At 40.8% G+C, this 23,015-nt stretch overlaps 2 protein-coding genes across 15 annotated transcripts in view; both read left to right on the plus strand.

Annotated features, from left to right (window-relative positions):
- ablim2 (actin binding LIM protein family, member 2) overlaps positions 1 to 2,764 on the plus strand; it is a 101,157-nt gene extending 98,393 nt beyond the window's left edge. For all 14 annotated transcript variants that reach the window (XM_046065948.1, XM_046065947.1, XM_046065952.1 and 11 more), the window contains one exon: positions 2,345 to 2,764. In XM_046065948.1, coding sequence (XP_045921904.1) covers positions 2,345 to 2,458 — 114 coding nt within the window. In that variant the 3' untranslated portion in view covers positions 2,459 to 2,764. The remainder of the gene's footprint in view (positions 1 to 2,344) is intronic.
- A 4,372-nt stretch (positions 2,765 to 7,136) lies between these two features.
- afap1 (actin filament associated protein 1) overlaps positions 7,137 to 23,015 on the plus strand; it is a 187,123-nt gene continuing 171,244 nt past the window's right edge. Inside the window, exon 1 of the mRNA XM_046064593.1 lies at positions 7,137 to 7,229. Coding sequence (XP_045920549.1) covers positions 7,205 to 7,229 — 25 coding nt within the window. The 5' untranslated portion in view covers positions 7,137 to 7,204. The remainder of the gene's footprint in view (positions 7,230 to 23,015) is intronic.

Raw genomic sequence — 23,015 nt, forward strand, 5'->3', positions numbered from 1 at the left:
GGGATATTTTTGACCCGTTTCTGGTGGCTGCTGTGTGAGGAGATGCTTTTGTTTTTTTAATACACTGTAATATCTATAATATATATATAGTATAATATATAATATAGTCCTGATAGAAACTACAGTACAGTATATGGGTATGGGGACACTATGAGTACAGCAGACTCCTCTCCAATAGTTCTTGGGACGTCAGAAAGTATGAAGTTAGGAGGAACTTGTTGGTGGAGCACAAACTACGGCCCAGAAACCAAATCTGTAACCAGAAAGAATAGCTGAAATGCAGAAAGAAAAGTTTCAAAATCCCCATACAGATTCCCAGGCAACTGGAAGTGTTACTCCAGTGGAAAGGGGTCTCTAGTTGCCCAGCGTGCCGGTTCAAAGACATTGACGATGTCATTCACTCATTTGTCCTGTGCTTTGAGCCGGTGTAACTTACAGTGTGGACTGCCTTAAAGGTTGAATCCACAGAAAATCGCGTAGAGCACAAAAGTCCTGCTGTTCAAGTTATCGCAATATAACAAATGTTCAAGAAAAGTTCACTTAATGTTTGATTTAATTCATTTGAATCACTAACGAATTAGCACTTCATTTATAATTAAGATATTGATATTATTCAGAGAAAAGGGACTTTTATTATCATGTATATTTGAAAAAAGATTTTATCATAATAGTTTTGAATGTTGCCACAATTAACCATCAGGTTTCTTCAACTTTCACGCAGAAATAAGCCTTTAAACTTGAAAGAAATAATGATTTGACATTTATCCTGACAATTATCGATATCGAATGATATGACATTTTTTATCGTGAAAACATTTTTGGCTGTATGGTCCAGCCCTACTCTCCAGCCTATTGCACACCCCAGTCAGTGATGTCGAGTAGGTGTTTTACCATTGACCACTGACAGAAAACACCCTTTGTGACATCACTGACTGGGTTTGAAGCCATATGAGCGTTGGTTTTACAATCACTAGTAATGGTGACTATACTCAATAAAATACTGTGAAAAGGTTCTTGACAATAGAGATTGTTTTCTGTGTCATTTTACGAAAATGGTATCCTCCTGTCAGCATGGCTGGTGAAAAATGAAAGGGATCTGGATGTTTTTGCCTAACGGTGAAAAAAATCGCTCTACATTCCTCCCTCTGTTTGTTGGTATGGAAACCAGGTGATTGGCTACCACACAGTAACAGCCTGCCTCTAATTTACTATCACTGTCATCAGAGAGACGCACAACTGCTGCGCACAGTGCAGCCAAGTTTTACAATAAAGTGGCGTTTGCTTTTGTTCGGGGTCTAAATCAATACCATGCATGTTTTTGTTCTATGCTATATTTTTTACACTTACAGAGCAGTTAGTGAGTGTTTGCAGCGAGAGCCAAGCTGGGTTTTGGATGGCAGTCTTGTTTGGATGAACTTCTGAGGCCCAGAATTGAGTTTGGTGTGTTAAACCTCAATACAGAAGGCAATGTAACGCCTGCTTATGTGGTGAACACAAACATGAGCATAGGATTGATGAATGTCTTCTGTGTGAGTCCAATCTGAGAGTACGAAGCTGCTGCTGATTTAGCATACAGCACAAGTGGGTGAGAAAAGTCTTGCTGGCCCTGGGGGCAGAAACCATCTCATTTGGTTCGGGTAAACCTTTTGTTTAATTGAGCCAAAGAACCACATGTTTTTGTGCCTCAGTACAACATGTGGCTCATTAGAGTGAAGCCCAGTGAAACTACACCAAGACAGAGAAGAGAAAGCAGCGTATAACATAAAGCACCAACTATTTGAACTAAAATCAGTCTTTCTTTTAGAGAACAGAGAAAACACGTCTGAAGAAGCTGTCACATTAGCTGTGTTGCACCTTTCAGTTTCATTTATTTATTCTTTGTCATGACCGAACCAACCAGTGTTAGCCACTTTACTTAGCTTAGTCAGGCTAAATTTAATTTTTGTACTATTCACACTAGCCTATACCGTACGTAGAAGTTTTAAGCTAGCTGGCCATCTGTCGCTTTTTATAAATAATTAATTAAATGGCCTTAAAGTGTGTAATATTCAGGAGGATCTATTGACAGAAATGCAATATAATATGCATAACTATGTTTTCAGTGGTGTATAAAGACCTTACATAATGAACCGTTATGTTTTATTTAACCTTAGAATGAGCCATTTCTATCTACCTACATCGCAGGTCCTCTCACATGGAAGTCACCACGTTGCTCCACCATGTTTCTAGAATAGAGATTAGAGAGGGATCACCTTCTTGGTAAAAAAACACCAACACTGACTGTCAATGCTAATCCCACTCTCTCTAATTAACATAGTTCTTCTGCTGTGTTACGCTTTTCCAGAGACACCTTTCTCCTGAGGACTTCCAGCGGGTTTTCGGCATGACCCTGGAGCAGTTTGACCGCCTGGCCCTATGGAAGAAGAACGACATGAAGAAGAAGGCGCGCCTTTTTTAGACAGAAAAAAAATCAACATCTCAACAAGCAACCGCCCTGTCTGGGAGGAAACGGAAAAGAAAACCATCCCCTGTGAAATATCTATATATGCATCGCCATGATACCCTTACTTTCCACCTGTAAAACGGCATCTGCCACGGAGAGGCGCTCCCTGCCGGAACATTTTCACCATGTTGAGGCAGCATCTATAGCTTTTTGTATGCGATGTGGTGCGTATGTTTGACTGACAACTTTACAGAAGAGGACGAGGAGCTGCGTTTGCATGGCCTGTGTTGATGCTCCTCGCTTCCCATGTGGTTTCTGCATCCCCCCCCCCCCCCCCCCCCCCCCCCCCCCCCCCCCCCCCCCCCCCCCCCCCACTCCCTGCCAATCTTGATGCTTTCATATACCCTGGCAAAAATAACAGCCTTTTCTAAATCTCGTGCAGGCCTTCCCCCAGGTTTCTCTGCTTCTGACTGTTTTATGTGCGCCCTCTTCTACTCTGTCTATCTTGACTTATCTCCCTGTTTCTATCTCAAGTTTTTCATCAGCAGCTAGTTTGTTTTCACTTTGCGAGAGTTTTTCTCGACATATCATCTGTTCGCTGCTCTGCCTTTTCTCTCTCGCTGTTCCTCCATCATTTTAAGTTTCTCTCTCTGCACTGACTGACTGTTACAGTGACAAGCCAGTTCATTTTTTACTCCCTTGCCATAGCTTCAGGGCAGTGAAGAGACTGCAGACTTGTATACATTTAATGTTCAAGCATGTCAAGGCCAAAGACAGGAATAAGAGACAATTTCAGCTCCTCTGATCTTTAACTTAAAAAGCACCTTATCATACGCTTTTGTTTTCAGGTTTGCTTCATGTTATTTTCAATCGGAGAAGTTGGGAAACACTGGTGGGTAGTTTTGATATGCGTGCCCTGATGTGTTTGAATGCGGTCCCATATCTTACACAAGCTTCTCATAAATCAGCACAGATAGGAGAGCCAGGGCTGGACATGGGCCACAGCGTGGCAGTGAATCACAGACAGAGGGGGGGATAAAAAAGGAGTGGCCCTGCAGAAAACACACAGTACAGATGGTGTCAGGGTGTGTAAAGGTGTCAAACAAGCAGCATTGCCATAAAGCCATGCATTCACATCAAGAAAACAAAATAAATTATTTTTATAAGCTATTTTTGACTTCTGGAAAGGATCGTTAAACCAATCATGAGACGCAGCTGAGAGAAGTCTTGATTTTGTTAACAGACAAAAAAAGCCCATGGTTACTTTGTTGAGCTTCATAGACCTGCAGCAGCACTAAAGCATAACAAATGGGGTCTTGCTTGATTTAAAACTCAGTACTATAACTGTGTTATATCTTCTCAGATAGAGATTTAACTCTTTATATGTTTGTTGTTTGAAAGCATTGTTGTGTAAAGTAAAAGTCCATCAGCTTTGCTTGATGGTTTCTGGACCGTATACCGATCGATGCGCCATCTAACATACTGCAAGATGTATGTGAACATATACTGGACATATACCAGATATATCTGTCTGTATACAAGCCATGGTGTATAACTCTTCAGGCATGCATGATGGGAAAATTGGGTGTGTCCACTGACCTCAGAGGAGAAATATATGAAAACATTATCATCAATGTGGTTTGAGTGGTTGATTATTCTCTGGTTAAACTGCGTCAGATGAAATGCCCAGGTCAGCTGCTTCCCTTAGCGTGTGTTAGGTATTTATTTAATTGCAATATTAAGGAAGGGATTTTACTTTGAAATCTTAAGGGCCTAATGTCAAATGAATTGCATCACCAAGAAGAGAGTTTTTGAAGAGAAAGATATCAACTTTTGAGTTTAACCTGAGTGTCAAATAAATTTTGCTCCTGTAAGTAATACACTAACTATTGTCATAAAGCGTCATGTCCTCTTTCTAATATTCATCTGCTATTAAAGTGCTTTATCCAAAATCTGGATTGGAGGGCTTGAGTTTGTCAAATAAATGTAAATTTTACTGATGGAATGACAGTACCTTAAAGTGTGTAACATATACAGTAGCTCACAAGTGAGTACACCCCTCACATTTTTATAAATGTTTGATTCTTTTCATGTGACAACACTGAAGAAATGACACTTTGCTACAATGTAAAGTAGTGAGTGTGCAGCTTGTATAACAGTGTAAATTTGCTGTCCCCTCAAATTAACACATCACACAGCCATTAATGTCTAAACCGCTGGCAACCAGCCAGAGGTTCAAATCAACCTGAGTTTTCCTAAATCTAACTTAAACTAAGACTGACGAAAGTGTCTTCCGTCAGAATGTGACATAAAAATACTATTATTGTTATTAAATATTTGTTCTTAAGTTAAATATACTTACATATAGCACTCTTATCAGAGGAGAATAAGCTAATAAGCAAAAAAAGTGATATTTTATGATTGGATTATGAACGAACGCTGTCACATTGTTGTCACATTATCACTTGATACATTACTATATCTGACATAGCCGTTTTAACCATAGAACGATAAAAGAAGTGGACCTAGCCACCGTGACATCACCTGTGGACTAGCATTTTGAAGCCTGGAGTTTGGCATTTTGGCCGTCTCCATCTTGGTTTTAGGGAACAAGATGTGTCCATATTTGGACGAGAGGGTGGCACTAACTAGCTACTTAGCAAGCTGCCTCCGTAAATCACATTAACTTTGATGTTATCCGGGATGCTAATTTTGGCTAGCGAAAAACTAGCTTAAAACAAAATGTACTTACCGGAAAAATGAACAGCTGACTCCTAATAAGCTTTTTTGACAGCACTGGTCAAATGTACACAGTGCAGTTGATACAAGTCGCCTCTATACTGATTGAGGTCACCATGGTAGCAACTTGTCAGTCACAAGATAGCCACGCCCTAGAGCATACCCTGCTTTATGGTCTGTTTTCCTCTACCGACGCTTACTGAAAGGGTCGGTCATTGACGCACTGAGATGAGAACGTGTTGAACTGGGACCATTATAAACTAAATAAAACTTGAAGACCTATTTTAGCCTTTTTTAGCAATGTTGACATGTTCCCAAAATTCAGCAAATACTTTGTTACAACACCTGAACCAAGGCTGCAAAACCAAGTATTGGCAGACTGCAGTTTTCCTTTAAGGTCAGAGAGTCACAATCAGAGCTGTTTCAAACTTGTTTAAATTTGTCAGCAGAAAATCTGCCACTCTACTGTACTGTTTTATTCTGCATGTAATGACTAGTTTTGAGAATGCTGAGCCACAAGTCAATAAATCAAGGCTCGTGACTGAAACACATCACATGTCATTGTTATCTGCTGATGCTAGTTCCCTCCTGACACCAGCACACAGCACAATCCCCACTACTTATTTCAAAATCAGCAATCTACTATCATCTACATGGACCATGGATTATTCAGTCTCAGATTTTGATGATGCTGGGAGTAAGGATGCATCCCATGAGTTAAAGATTACACTTATTATCCTCATAAAGGATGGCACATCTCTCTCATTTGCTTCATTACATGTTAGGTGACTAGGCATCAGATAGAGCTTACATCCAAGAAAGATACAAACAATCATCTAAAAAGTACAAATATAAGCGTCAAGTGAAGCTGGTGTGAATGTAGCAAAAGTGATGCTACTTCAGAGGAGTAAGTGGAGAAGGACCCAGCCCGAGTGGATTACACAAACGTTTCACCTCTCTGGGCAAACAGGCCTCTGACCCAGAGAAAACCACCCTGAAGACATTCACACATTGCTCAGAGCCAGTGGCGTAAGATTCACATTGGAAAACATATTTATCCCTATTGTTTGTATTTCATGTTTGCCACCAAAATCAATGTAGAAAAATGAAGGTCTCAGAACCAGATCATTTTCATGCTAGATTTTATCTTAAAATTTGATTTGTTTGGGAAATGGTTTGGCATTGATCATCAATAATTCAAAAGAAAGCACAGTGTCTGGTGAGTGTTGGTTTGTTTTGGCTACATCTCTTTGTCTGTTTCCTGGTTGACTTCATGGCAAATCTGCAAAGAAAGGTGATGTCCACCTTGTAATAAATGTAAATTTAGTGTTGTGTTGAAGATGAATGAGGAACATGTGCATCTGCTTCATCAGTTATCTTGAATATTTGCTGTCTGGATGAAACAGATTGCTTTCTCATCTTACTTCTCTTCTGTAATATCCTCCTCTCTAATCCTTTAAAAACAGCAATTAATTCTGGATGCATTGTGTCCTTAGGGGATCTTGAATTCATGATTTCGTTTTATTAAATTTATTAGACAATGAACATCATGTAGTTTAAGGTTACAAAAACACTTTGAGGTCAGGGGAAGAATTGAGCTGATTTTTTCAATAATGAACCAAGACAATAATCTTTCTGCTCTGATTAAACATAACCTTTATTTTTTTTACCAGGGGACATTACAAAGTAAATATTTAGTTTTGAAGATACTTGCAACATTTTTATTTTGCAACTTTGCAAATAAGGAGTTGACTAAGATGTTTCCTCCTTTGTTTGAAACAATGATCTTCCATAATGTATCTGCAGTTGACAGTGAGAGGTGAGTCAGGATATCTGGCGCTTCTTTGAACAGTTTGAACCCCTCACTTCATCAGAGACAGGAGACAGGAGCATGGGACCCACAAGACCCGCCTCTTATGGCGGAGCCACGCAATTGGCCGAAACCGCTGTCGGTCACTGCTGGGGGTTTGACAGGCTGCACCCCGTTTTGTCACCGGTCCGAGAGGAATATTTCTTTTTAACATGGAAAAGGAGAAAAACGAGCAAGGTAAGCTGCCTGCTGCTTTGAAACACTTTGTTTGTACAAGTTATACAAGCTGTTTGTTGGCCGTTAGCTTGTTGTCGTGAGGCTGTTAGCTTGGTGTTTAGCTTCCCTCAGTGGGTTCATTCAAGGCGCAGTGATGGGAGACAGAGGATGGTGTTGGCTTTTACTTTAAAGAATGGCGTTTCTGGCTAAATCTTGGCATAAAAGTCCTGAAGAGACTTGTGTCTTAAGAAGTGCATGGCTTTACTGTTAACTTTGTGTACTTTGGTATTTGTATCAGTCTCATTAACAGCCCTACAGTATTATTAAAGGTCGTTAAAGGGTCTGTGGGCTGTATGTAACCCGTGACTTTAAAAGGCAACCTATTGTCTCGAATAGTATTTTTGTGTCACTAGATTCAGCTTATTTCGACATTATACTGTAATATTTAATAGCATCTTCCTGGTTACTCTATCACTATAACACTCCTTCAATCATCTACCTAGGTATTTTTATGAATCAAGAATCTCTAAAATATAAAGGATTTTAAATGCAGTTGAATGAAAATGGTAATATTCTGTTTTACTGGAGGATACAGATAAGTCAGTACAACATGCAGGAGATGCAGTGTTGTGAATGGGACCATACAGGGTACAAAGGACCATGTGGCAGGACAGGAGAGGAAGAGGAGGAGGAGACAGCAGTGTGATTAATTGGCAGACTCAGGGCGTGTGATGCCCCGGGCTGGAGGCTGCAGGCTGCTCCCAGCATCAGCAGCCCTGCAGGGGGGGGGGACCAGCTGGGAGCCCTGGACCTCTGTCAACTCCCCATGCTTGCTGTGACCTCCAGACAAAAGCTCTCAAGGTCTTTCTTGAGAGGAAAAGAGCAAATGAGGCAGCCTAATGGACGGATGATGCATTTCAGCGCTCAAAAAATACGCGTGAAATAATGTGGTTTTAAAAAAAATCAAAGCTATTGTCAACAGTGATGGGCTGACCGTATTTCCAAATGCATACATCCTTCAGTCAATTGGATCATTTTCAACATCTTGGTTTTTGAGGATGTTGAGACATTTTGCTAAGGGTTGCCACAGCTCTGAAGTGGAGCCACAGGCATCAGCTGATCTGCAACCCCCCACCCTGATGCAACAGACTGTGGATGGAGGAGGGTGTTCCGGCAGCCCGGGGATGCGGGACAAATCCAATTAATCAAATACAACAGAGCAAGCGGACAGACAAAGCATGAGATTTGCAGTAATTAGGCAGGAAGTTTTGATAGGATCAAACAATCGTGGCACTGCAAAGAGACTCATACTAAAGCACTAGCCACCGTCATTAGCCATCTGTTTACATGGACATTAGATTAGATTCATTTATTTCTTCATCTGCTATTTTAATGCAGTTAATCATTTGGTCAATAAAATGAAAGAAAATAGTGAAAAATCCAAGTAAGCATACTTAAATTGGACCCTGGATTACTTGACAAAAAAAAAAAATGGCTACATGATAACAGAATCAATCAAAATGAACACATCTAATTCCTGGAGATGCTGGGCCAAAATAAACAATAAATCAGGAAGAATCTGACTAAAGTGTGAAGGCCTCAGTATGTTTCAACCAAAGTGTTTGTCCAAGTTGTCTAACAGCATGTGGGAAGGTTCTTTTGTAACTCTCTGACATGACAGATCATGACGCCCACTTTTACACAGCGACTCGGCCTGATGTGTGACGGTGGGAAGGATCTGAACTCCTCTCTTCTCTTCTCTTCCGAGCGCAAGGCCATGAATGCTTCGAGTAGTAGGACTGTCTGAATATGTGCATCATTATCCCCAGTGGTACGATTTACGGCGTCCAGACTACAAAGACAGACAAAAGACACAGACAAAGTTGTTCATTTGAAAAAGATTAGCCTACACATCTAACCACACATGTAATGTCAGCTTTTGGTACTTGCCAGTTTTTGAGACTCTGCTACGGACACATTGCAGATTATGTACTGCACAGAGACCTTACATAGGCCAAGGAATACTCTTTGGACTGTTCATGTACCATTGTCTTCACTTTTCTTACCTTAGCTGACCTTTCCCTGTCCTGAATTTGAATTCCAAGAACTCTTTATACTTATGCAGTCTATTGTTTTTGTTATTTTTGACCATTATTGTGTGTGTTTGCCTGAGGCTCAGTATTTCCTTAGTTGCTTGGAAGTCCGGACCCGCTTCACCACAGCGGGTCACTACATGACAATGAACAAGAACAATAGCGGGCAGACAAACGGTATACATCCTGCTGGCGTGTAGAAGGGATGCAGCCCAGAGCCAACTTTGTGACCTGCAGACAAGGAGAGCCTTACAGTAAACAAAGGGGGGTGGGGGTGGGGGGGCACTGAAGCTGCAGTGGAGAGTTTGTATCTCACTCAGGCTTGTTTCCATCCTGGACAGGGATAAAATAAGATTAGTGATTTAGTCTGTTTTAACGTTGTATACACATACGTAGATCACGGCTGAAGCTTTTCTGGCCAATGCTGGAATGTGTTCCTGGAGAACTCCAGATTTTGCACAAACATTACTAAACGTGGTGATTCTTACTGTATCGTTAATGTTGGGACGACTAAAGGAGCTCTGTTAAAGTGGTTCCCATTTCCCAACCTTGTTGTAAAACAAAGCGGTCTCCTCGTGCGAACCTTGTCAGTTTGCTAATGTCAATAAAGTTGTGTGTGGTTCAATAAAAAAGTGATTTACTAATGAACAGACGTTTTGGGATGTCAGACATAAGATAGCTAAAGAGGCTAAATCAAGGGGTCTGCATCCAAAAATAAAACAAATCTCCATTATAACCAGCCGTGCTCATTTACTGTACAGCAGCTCGTGCTGGTCTGACACCTTCACTGGTTATTTTGCACTACACAGCCGACGGTGTGCAACATTCTCAACCTGCAATGCACAGCGTTGTTATGAATGAAATAACAAAGACCTCATTCAGTATTAAGGCACCTAAATCCACAGCTGCTAGCATGTCGCTAACTGACTACCACAACAGCCGCTGTCACTCGTTATTGCAGTGCACAGTGAGCGGAGAATGTTGTCAGATCGGTCTAATCTAAAGGAGCAGCTTGAATGTAACACAGGTTTGTTTCAGATATAGACCTTTTTACCTGCCCAACAACATAGTGTTCATTTGGACATTCCATTGCCAACAACAAGGCAGATTAGCCGTCACGCACACATGAATACGTTGTTAAAAGGAGTGTTTTATTGGGGGAATTGTAATATCACTATCAAGATGAGATATTTGGTACTTCATATTTATTCGTGCGCACCGGCTTTGACGACATTACATTAGGGCTGGACGATATGGCCAAAAACGTTATCACGGTAAAAAGTTTCATATCTTTCGATATCGATAATTATCACGATAAGTATCAAATAGTTTTTTTCTTTCAGGTTTAAAGGCTGATTTTTGCTCCTGAGTGAAAGATGAAGAAACCTGATGGTAATTGTGGTTTAAACTTTTCTTTATGGTCAACACTTGATGCCAAACAGTGGATCACATCACAAATCTGAGATAGAACATTCAAAATATTTATGATAAAATCTTTGTCAACAAATATCTTTAAGTAAAATTAAGTAAAACCTTTTTCAGTCCTTTTTCCTCAACAGAATAAACATCGTAATAAGACAAATTAAGCCCTAATTCGTTTATGATTCAAGTGAATAAAATCATAAAAACATTTATTGAATATTTATTGAGCATTTGTTGTATAGTTATTGAAAAAAAAGATATTGAGATAATTATTGTTATTGTTTTATTGTCCAGCCCTGCATTACATGTGCTTTGAGTTTTCACAGCAGCTGGCTCCATTATTCCAGCCCTGTCAATACTGTTGGTCCTGCTGATGACATCATCACTATTGGACATCTGGGTCCACTGTGTGTGTGTGTGTATGTTAAGATGCCATGGTAACAGTACGAGCTGAGATTTGACACGCGCCCCCCCTCACAGTTTAGCTGCTTTTACATTAGGGCTGCTGCAGTCAGGTTCTGCCAGAAATATCAGAATTATCTTGGGTTCTCTGAGATACCCTGAGGTGTTATGGTTAAAAAAAAATGTTTCTGTCCCGTCACCATCTCAACACTCTTTCCCTTTGTCCTCCCTTTTGTTCAGCTCCTCCCTTTGTCTGCCCACCTTGCTTTCCTGCCCTTTCTTTGTCTTTCCTCACTCACCCACTGCTCTTTACTCTTCTCCTTTGTCTCCTCCTCTTCCTTCCTTAAGGCCAACATTGTCTCTCTCGCTCTCTCTCTCTCTCTCTCTCATTGTGTTCAAACCTCTCTCTGCCGTGTCAGGTCCAGGTGTTTGCCTGTAGGTGAGGACTCTGCCCTCGCAGTCAGAAGTCAGAAAAGGGATGAAACAGTTGGTCTGGTGTGTGTGTGTGTGTGTGTGTGTGCGTGTGCGTGGATACATGTGTACTTTCACTGCGTTTGTGGTTTGTGCACTAATCTTTCCTTGCATGTGTGTATAACGTATTAGGCCTCTCGTACCACGCTGTGTGTGTCTACTAGTCTGTTTATGTGTGTTGCCACCAGCCACAAAAATACTTCCTTTTGTCCATCTGTGATGAAGATCTTTCTCCGCCCGCCTGTATGTGTTGCACTGAACGAGAATATAATGAACAGCAGCTCCGTGCAGTGTATTTCCTGTACGTCAAGGCTTGGGGATATCAGACCGAGGCTGCTCTACCTTCAGCTGGCACTCTGCTCTGTCTGCTCTCTGCTCTACAAACCGCTGCCAAGTCACGTTTAGGAAGCGGGAAACTGATGGATGTGATGTTAATCAGTGTAGACGCGAGATGTTAACATACTCTTCTCCTTCCCCTGACAAAGGTTTGGTGCACTGTGCACTGAGGGAAGTTGCTCCAATTCTGATGATAAAATATTGCACATGAATAACATATATAGCACAACTGTTATTATGTTGTGTTGCTGTCTTATAATTGGACTGAGCCCATTCAGGCTGCCATGTACCTACTGTATACTGTGTACCCCTCCTGTATCTCACACAGAATGAGTAGGATGTATAGAATCCTTCTCAGTCATCACAATGTCCATCTCCTGAGACTATGGCTGAACAATTAATCTAAATCTTATCGAAATGGCAATACATGTATAATATGGAGGTGCGTGTCAAAATATTATTTTAAATGAAATATTGTGGTGCTGCAGAGATGTCCTGGCCTTTGTTTGGTACAGATTCCTGCAAAAATCACACCATATTAATTTAAATTAGTTGTTCAGTGAAAATGAGAATAATTATGTCAAAATGATCATTCCCTCCAATATTGCAAATCATATCGCAATTGCAATATCAGTCAAAATAATTCGATATTTTTTTCAAAATAGTTCAGCCTTAGCAGAAACCTTGCCCTCTGCCTGGATTTTCTTAGTTTGCAGTGGGTGTGTATCCCCCAGCCACACGGTGTGAGGGCGGGACTCTATAAAAACGTAGAAACCAGGTGCCAGATTGTAAGCACGCATCCGAGAGGGAGCTACGAAAACGGCGGACACAGCCAAAACGAGAGGGAATCTGGGGTTGACTTTCACCCGCTGGCGAGCACTGGGGGTAGAGGACGGGGATAAAGAGCGATGTGGAGGTACGTGCCGACTGTTAGCTTAGTTAGCTTGCTAAATTATGGGCTTTCACATTACAACAAATGTCACGTTCCAAATGCGGCCGAGCAGTTTACAGGCCAACTCTGAATGTTCAACCGATAAATCCTACTCGCTCCTTTGGGATTAGGAACAATATGAAAAAGTCAGATTGAGGTTATTTTGACAGATAAAAATGATGATGTCATTTTTGCTGGAGTCTATCAAACAAGCATGCTCACATCTGGATGATTTGTAGGCCAGGCACCACAACGCTTCACTAATAAATGGGGACGTTGTGACAAACTTAACCTTCATCAGAAAATTGCAGCTCCTAATTCGGTAATACTTGATTTGTTTAGCCCTAGTAGGACTTTTTTGTGCGTCTACCACCATGACTCCTGCTGCATCTTATCCATTCCTGCCACACAGCTGGGTCTTTAGCTAGGATGAAGTCAGAAGACCGTAGGTGATGAGTAAATGACGATAACAGACCATTGTCCAATCCCCTACTTAGATATGGCACCAAACAAAGGCGCCGATAGAAACGGTTGTTATGAGTGCGCCGTCTGGTCTCTCGGTAATCCTAAGGTCTGCTCCCAAACTAATAAGTTAAAAAGGCTATTTTGTGACATAGCTGAACACGTTTCTGTCTGTCAGTTCTTGTGAGAAGACAGAGGTGAAATGCATGATAGCAGTGCCTGTGTTATGAAGGCGAGGTGCTGAACTTCAAGTCGGGACACGGCCGCAGCTTACATCTGCAGCTTACAGCTAATGTGTTTGGATAGTTCAGCGTCTGTCCATACAAGTTCGGCAAACCGTCACTCTCTTTCTTCACACTCGCACTCTGCCTTCTCTCAGGGAGTATTTATGGAGTTATGTGCTCCAGGGTTAGGCCTGTGCATTCGATAAGCAGCGATACAGACACAGTGTGTCATGAGTGATGGCGCTACACTGAAACAACCTGCAGCCCTTTTAAAAGGATAGAAAAGGAAAGAAAAGAAGTAGCTTTGTTTGCTGTTGTTTGCTGAATACTAAATCGCGACACACAGGCGGAACTAAAACCAGTGGAGTCTGAGGAGAGGGAATAACCAACATCAACTCCCAATGTGGTTGAGGGGAGCAGTTACACGGGTGCGTGCTACGTGCCAACAATCGTCCATCCAAAGAGAGAAAGTGTTTCTGTAGTTCCAATAACTCTTCTTTCTAGCGGATCGCTTCATGTTGCATTCAGCCAGTTCAATGATAAATCTATTTGTTCTGAATCAGGACCTTGGATCAGGATGGTGTGTCAGATTAAGTAGCTACGGCTGTTATTTCAGCTTGTCAGATACATATTTAATTAACATTTAGTTAAACATAAGTAAGACACATCACCTTTTCTATAGCAGTGTGAAGAGCAGTATGTGAGACCTTATAGTACTGTAAGAAGCTGCCAGCAGTGGTGGCTAGTAACAGATTTTTAGTTTGATTTCTGGCATGTAGAGTGCAAAACCATGACAGCAATGGTAGAAACAAAGAATGAGGAATGTGTGGGCTGCTACTTCAAAGTACCGTGAGATTCTTAAGTTTGACTGTAATGACTGGACCTGGAACAGTTCTTAGGATTGAAGATGTTTGTGCTGAATTTTGACACACGGGAGGAAAGAAGTTGTCCAAAGTGGACGTTTGCGAGTGAACTGAAACTACAGGTTGTCAGCAGAGTTGGAAGTTTTCTGTCCCCTAACACATCACTGACACTTCACCGTCAGAGCTCTCTGAGTCACGACAGCTGTGTTTTGGTTGTAGAAAGGGATCGCAGTGTTTGGGCTGCGTTTGTGTGTGTGTGCATGGTGCAGATGCATGCATGGATGCGTGTATGGTCCTTAGAAAAATATTTTAAACAATGTGTGTTTTGTAGTGGTAATGAGTGAAGGTACAGAAGAGTTACACACATATGCCCAGGCCCTAAAGTGTTTACCCCTCAGGCAACAACAACATGATAGAACGGGAACCTAAAAGCCGACGACGTGGGAATGAAAAGCATGTAACAGGATGAGTGGAGCGAGGCCGCCTTTGTAATTCAATCATCTGTTGGACAGATTTTTATTTTGGTGGAGAGATGGGAGTGTGTTGGCACTTGCCTCTCGCTGTGATCCTACACCGCTTCAACAGGACAGAAACATCAGAAGTGATTAGAGAGATGGGGAATCATGTTATATGGTTACAAGGCGGTGCTGAGTGACAGTGTATCCATCCCGGCACTGTGCAGAAGGCTGCCCACTTCCTCAGTTCGCTATTCTACACGTTATACAGCTAATATAGCTGCCACCGCTTGGGTTTAGTGCTGATATAATTTAGTAGTATAATTGATTTAGTTTTTTTCAATAAGTCAGGTGATATAATTCTATATAATAAGAGAGAATCCCATACATAAAATTGTGCACAAGTTGAAATATAGGAATATGTATAAAATAATTCTAGGCAGCTGTACACTACTGATACAATGAATAAACTGTAATGGATAATGTTATGGACCGGAAAGAACAGGATTTTAGACAGGCAGTGCACTAATATATGTACTGTGATGGCGATCGTAAACAGGTAGCCTGGTAAAAATGTGTATACCTGCTGTGATCTATCTGATTATTGACAAGTTAGCACTTAGCATCAACAAATCAGAGACTAACCACCATGCAGAGCATTTTTCTTACACAAGGATTTAATGAAGGAGAACAACGTACCATAATGAATCTGCTGCAACTGGATTTAATATTATACTAGTTGTAAGCTATATATACTGCTTTTAACTAAAGTTCTAACACTAATATTGCCTCTAATCAAATCTTAACAAGACAGAAAAAAGGTTTTATTTGTGAATCAATTGAATGTCAATAAACTGTTAAAAGGTTACAAATAGGCTAGAAACAATCTGTAGGCAGACATTAGCCAAATAAAGTGTAACCTATAAATACATGACATACATAAATACCCATTAAACTTTGAATTTTTTGTTATAATATTGTACTAATACACATATTTAGATCAGTTCCTCCTCCAGGTGGATAGAGCCTCTGCAGTGGACAGATGTATAGGATATGTGTAGTCACCTGCAGTGACAGGAGGCCATTGTACAAATGTTTGCTCCTTTTGCCGCCGCTCTTCTTGAGACACGTTCCAATGGTACTGTTTTACTGAAATTATTGTTGTAAAATAAAGTGTGTGTGTGTGTCCATACACATTGCCATGTTGCCACCAATGACTTGAATCCCCCCCCCCCCTTTCTGTGACCTGTAATATGAAACCACATTTGCTGTAGCCTCCAGTAACTGCAGGTGTCACTTGCATTACAGCACATCATAAAATAGAACAAACAGTTGTAATGGCTGAACTGTAATGCAAGGCCGAACGGTTAATCAGTGTTACGTTGTGATCGTAAGTTTCAAATTGCCTGTAACTTATAGTAAGTAACAGTGTCTTAAGAAATCTAGAATCCTCTTTTGTGTGTGTGTGTGTGTGTGTGTGTGTGTGTGTGTGTGTGTGTGTGTTAAAGATATCAGGGAATTGAACAGATGAAGCCCCGGTGTTGAGTCACTGTCTGAGCTGCTTGTGAATGTGTGTGAGTGTACGAGTGTGCACTCAGCTCAGCGAGCTTGATACAACAGAGCCTTTGTCTCACTCTTCGTCTGTCTCTCTTACCCACTCTATAAAATATGTCCATCATACGTCCCTCCAGACTCCCATTATTCCCGTTCACTCTCTGTTTGCCTTCTCTTCACTCCACCTGTGCTCTTTGTTTTTCACCTCAGCCCTGGGTGATGTATTTTAAGTTCCTGTTTTAGTCACTTTTAAATGATAGTATCAAAATGCAATAAAATATGTTTGAGGTAATGTCGAAGGAGTGGCGCAGTCACATGGTTTGTCCAGCAGAGGACGCTGACAAGTTTTTCTTTATACTGTACAGTGTCCCATTCAGTATATACATTGGTGACAATTCTGAGCCAAATGGCTGCACTAATTAATATTTTATAGTAACAGGGAATCAAATGGCAAATGGGACTGTATTTGCTTAAATCACTGAACTCACCCTGCCTATATTTTGGATAGGCGTGCATATGGGACAGGCCTTGAATTCCTTGGAACCTTTCTTATGTTTGTCTAGTCGTTGGCCTAAGTCGAGGTTTTCCTGTGTCCGCTGCAGATGATGATGCCATCACCCAGACTAGGGCTGCAGCTAACGATCATTTTAGGATTCGAAGCTTCTATAGATTATTTAAACGATTCATCGATGCGTCGTTTAAGAAGTACTTTTGCTTGGCGGCGCACGTGAAATGTGGAACCTGAAATGAGCGATCCTGCACGCCAAACAGCTGTTTGTTATTATAACGAAGGATGGATTAGCACACGCGGGTAGCAGGGATTGTCTGAGCTACAGAGAGCTGCAGGGGAGTTAAAAGGTGCAGCTCCCCGACACCCAGCTAACTCCTGACTGTGAGGTTCTGACTCACGGCCCAAAAAGGAGAACAACAAACGCACGTGTGCATTTTCAGCTGAGGACTGCAGCTTACTTTTGCTAGCCTTCAACTCAACAATCAATCAGGATTTCAGCTAAATGCTAAAGTTGCTGTTACCTTGTCTGTGGTCCGCTGGCAGAACACCGGCTGCTTTCTGATCAGGCGCCGTCGTGCTGTTGCCGAGGCGACACAAGTTTCGTTTTACGGTGGACTGACGGTAACATTACAGAGTTGTTGTTTTCTTTAGAAGTAATCCCAGACTTTGGACACTTTCTTCTTTGTCCCTGTTTTCTCTCTCTTCCTCCACTTTGCAAACAGCGCCATTATAATCACGTCGTGTTCACAGCGTAAACTCGATGTGCGACAGTAATAAATGTCCCTGCGAAACACTGTGCTGTATAGTTACATGGATTAAATGATTTAATCGATGAATCGTTTCAGCCCCATCCCAGACTACAACATCTACAAGCTAATGTTCTTTCTTAATCATCATCTTGAATCAGCCAGCTTCTGTTTCAAAGGTTGTCTCTGTGACCACAAGGCCAACCTGTCTCCCTGACTGAGTCACCAAATGACTTGGATCTGAATCCACAGAGTCACAGCTTGAAGTGCAGCAGTTTCCCTTCCCCAGTCATTTAAAGCTAAAATAATACCCTGCTACACATCAGGCAACAATGGAGATACTACACACATTACCAGACTCAGTGGTGGTATGTTTGTAGACTGTGTGTGAAGATATTTTTATGTATGTGGTGTTTAACCTTGTCTTGTATGTATTTTCATGTAACTGAAAGGTATTGTTCTACTTTATGTTCAGGACAGATTTTCTTTTAAAGTTTGTGATTCAGTCAAGAGTCTGTTTCTAGAGATGCACTGCGTGTAGTTTCCTTGGCCAAATTCAATTTCCAATTTGCTTTATTTTTATTTGTATATTTTATTTGAAAACATATAAAAGCATACATAACCCTATTTCTAGTAGGTTATTTCTTATCTCACAATTTTAATTCTTCTTAATTCTCCGCCTTATTGTAGAGTTCCCTCACAAACTGCTAAAATCTGCCAACCTTTATAGGGGTAAATCAATGTCAGTATCACTGCCAATGCACAGACTATGTGCCACAAATATATATTACAATTTGTAAACACAACAGGGTCCGCACCCTGGACTCGATGCACAGGCTGGATGCTTTCTGCTCAGATGTGATCTGGAAAGATTGCAGCATGCTGAGTGCAAACTTTTCTCCTCAGATGCGTGCGTTTTCCAGAAAAGTTCATATATCAGCCAATGTTAGATTTTTACAGCTATAACAGTATCTGTCCATATGTTGGCCAATAATAAAACAACAACAATAAAAAACAACAAAATGCTGTACACAAAATAGGACTGAACGATTAATAGCATTTGCAATATTATTGCGATATGATACAACGAGATTTTCTATTCGCAAAGGCTACTATTACACTCTGGTCACATGACACGCAGTCTGTAGAGGAAGCATCAACTTGGCACGCTACGCTGCACCGTGACTTGTTGTACAATGGCCTCAGGCTCGACAGAACCTGACACTGCATAAACTTTAGTGTCAAAGAGGGAATAAAATTAGCACCTGCCACCCGCGGGTAAATTGTTGGTGGTGTCGAGTGAAATCGTCGGGCTCTCCGCCACTTTGGCGGACAGACAGATGCACAACAGAGAGACACATGTAGTAGGGTTAGCGTATTGTGGTGTTCGCCGCACCCACCTGCATCACTTTACATCACTTTTGTTTGCCAACTTTTGTATTGAACCACAAACTGAGTATTTCTTTTGTTTACTTACAGAAAAAGAGGAAGATTTGATTCACTTACTATTTAACACACTGTGGTGAACTTTGTGTTTCTTGTCGTCTGTAGGCCGCCCTGATGATATTATATGATATTAATGCCATGATTTGACTCAAATTATCTTTCTCTGAAATTATAATTTGATACTGCTCCTCTGCCGTTGCTCATAATCATAATTCATGCATAACCTAATTTCATCATAACATAGGAAAGAAAGAAAACAGTGTATCTAATATCTATCTAATATTATGTTGACTGAATATACACTGATTTATTGCTTGTCTGTTTTGAATAACATAGAAGATAAATAATATAAAATATAAAATAAATATAAAATATATAAAATAATGGCATATTAAATCGCATTATTGGTAAAAAAAAAGAAAATCGCAGTTAGATTATTTTCCAAAATTGTTCAGCTCTAACACAAAAATATGATTTAAGTAATTAAACATAGTTTGTCCACAGTTATTAATATTAAATAAGAAAAGCTATTTTCTTAGTTTGTCCAGGGTGTACCCCGCCTTTCGCCCCATGTCAGCTGGGATTGGCTCCAGCCCCCCGCGACCCTGTACGCAGGATAAGCGGTTGATGATGGATGGATTTTCTTAGTTGTCCAGATTGCACGATCTCTTTCTATCTCATAAAATATTTGTCTTTATTTAGATCTCTTCATGGGCCTCTTGGACACGGCCATTAAAAATCAAACCTCCTGGAGGTGCTGTAGCTCTGCTGGAATAAGAGTTATTGAAAGAAGGTGTCCACACCAACTGCTGTCCTCTCACCTAGGCCCAGTTTCTGCAGGGAGTAGCAGAATTTAGTCTCATCTGAGTGGACTGTAATAATATATAGATGTGTATCTCTTGAGTCCATAGGGAGGACAACGTGTAGATCCTGCTCCTTCATTATGTCAGGCTGAAGTCAAAATCCAAAAGGCACGAAGATGTTGAAGGTGTTAGATTTACATTGTGTCATCACATTTTTCCTGCTATGTCTCATACACAGCTGTTCTACTGCTTGGGTGTTCACTGTGGGTATTACACACACACACACTATATACACAGCTATGTGCACACATGGATCTTTGTATTAAACTGTTGGGTTGCACCATTCTTTCATCAACATAATTTGTCTCCCTGCTCTCATGAAATACCTTTCACATATATGCTGTATGCACACCAACACACACACACACACAGAGATGTTGCCTCTAAGCTGTGAAACAAAGGATGATCATAATAAAGTCAGAGAGGCATCATTTGGACCTCGTATCACCTAATTTATCCCTCTCCTCTTGAAATTCTGCAGTTCATTGCAGTTTTTTGTTATTGCTGACTCACAGTTCTCTTTACCCACATGCAGCTCAGCACAACAGTTCATCCCACATCCAAAAAGAACTTTAGAACCATCTCAGGATCAACTCTGGTAAAAAAGAAAGTAATTAAATAAACAGTTTGGAGTTAAGAAAGTTTCCTGAATATGAAAAGTAAACAAGTATGAATAAGTATACAAGCCTAAATAGTAATGTTAATACTGAGTTTTTCCCCCCCCAATAGTTTAGACGCAATCTTTTTTCAAAATAATCACAATTATCCAAACACCACACTCAATTTGCATAATTCCTAGATTGTTTGCAAAATAACACACATCAAAACATATACACATTTGAAAATGCTATTAGTTTTCATTTAACCAACCTCAGTGATCAGACACTACTGCAGCCAGTTTCACACTGCTGTGATAAATACAGTTTCTCAATTGTTTACACACATTTTCTGAAAGAATGACTTCTCAGAACTCTACACACAAATCAAAACCCCTCAATTCTCCTGCAAAATGAAACTTTACATTCAAAACAATGTTATTTCTTCTCAAAATGGTATTTTGTTTTCTAATGACACACAGACCATCATATGAATAGACATTCATAAGAACCAGTTGAACACTGATGTGCTCAATGGAAAACACTTCTCCAGTCATCATAATGACTTAAGCCTTTTTTTGTTCAGTGTTACACTTACTACAGACAGTACATACATAAGTGTGTTGTAAAATATTTGAGAATATTGTTTTTAATACTCAGAACACACAAATACATGGTAAAATATATTTTATTTGTCCCACAAAAAAAAAAAAAAAAAAAACTATGTACACAGTGTACATCCCATTCCTAACCAACACAAAGTTGCACATACAAAACAAGAATTTACTGTACACAGTTACAGTAAAAAAAAAAAAAAAAACACAACTATGCTGCATCCTCTCTTCTGTTGCGGTCTGGCCACAGCACCTCATCCACATCACAAGCAATGTTTTCCCCGGCCAAGCAGCGGGGGAAATATCGCCTAGCATGGCGATTCCAGCCATGAAAAGCATCAGCTGCTATATCTCCACATGCATCCTCCATAGCTTGGAGAAGAGGTATACGCGTTTGTGGATTTCGGTCACACACTTTCCATCTCCAGGCAGAAAAAAAATTCCTCAATAGGATTGAGGAATGGAGAATATGGAGGGAGATAAACAACTAAAAAGCGTAGGTGGGCAGTGAACCAGTTACGAACCAGAGCAGCCCTGTGGAAACATACGTTGTCCCAAATGACAACGTACCTGAGCTGCTCTGGGCCGTCTACCTGATCTGGTGGAATGAGTGTTGTGTAGGGTGTCCAGGAATGTGAGCAGATGGGTGGTGTTGTAGGGGCCAAGGGTAGCATGGTGATGGATGACGCCGTGGTGGGTAATCACTGCACACATTGTGATGTTCCCTCCGCGCTGGCCAGGGACTTCAACAATGGCACGCAGGCCGATGACATTCCTTCCCCTCTTTCGTCTTTTTTTGAGGTTGAACCCAACCTCATCAATGAAGATGAACCGGTGCTCCACTGCAGCCACCTCTAGCTCAAGGACTCTCTGAAACACATATGACAATATCAGAAATAGACATGGAGTGGTCACTATTGTGAAGCACAATCATTATGATTACAATATTGAAACATGTATAATTTACTGTATACAGTGTTGAGTATGCATCAATTGTGGGACTCACTTGCACATAGTTATATCGCAATTCTTTGACTCTTTCTGAATTGCGTTCAAATGGCACCCTGTAGACCTGCTTCATCCTGAGATGATTTCTGTGCAAGACACGGTCCAGTGTTGATAAGCTTACCCTATCAATATTTTGAAATATGTCATTGTTTTCTATTATTTCTTTGTATTTGCTGTAATGTTATGGCGTTGTTTTCTAGGACCATGTTTATGATTTCAGTTTCCTGTTCAGGAGACAGACGACGTTCCCGACCACCTTGTGTTGGTAATCTTTCAGTTCTGCCAAACAAATAGTAAAATACTGTAAATACAAAGTAGGTATACATTTTTCTAAATACTTGAAACATACTTTACAGTATTTTTACAGTCCTACAGAACAGTCCACAGGCAATACTGTACTACTGTACTCATTGAGTACTGTATTGATATGCAGTACTGCAATTTGCTAGTGAGAGTAGATTTCTTACCTATTCTCATTTCGGAAAGTCCGGATGATGGATGCTACAGTGTACCTGCTCAGATTTGGCTGAACTCTTTGCCCGGCCTCCCTCATTGTTAGACCATGGTTGACCACATGATCAACCAAAGTGGCTCGGATCTCATCAGAGATTACGGTCCTGCGTCCTCGTCCTCGTCCTCGTCTGGCTCTGCCTCTGTTTCCAATGTTGGCATCCATTGCTCCATTGAAGAGCTGTCCTGTTGCCCTTTTATGCTAAAGCTCTGATTGCTAATTGGAAAACTGTGTGACGGGTGTTTGCCCTTGTGATGAGTCAGTGTGCATATTTGAATGGCAGTGTGTTCCTTGTGAAG

This window comes from Micropterus dolomieu, linkage group LG12 (assembly GCF_021292245.1).
Source record: "Micropterus dolomieu isolate WLL.071019.BEF.003 ecotype Adirondacks linkage group LG12, ASM2129224v1, whole genome shotgun sequence".
NCBI lineage: Eukaryota > Metazoa > Chordata > Actinopteri > Centrarchiformes > Centrarchidae > Micropterus > Micropterus dolomieu.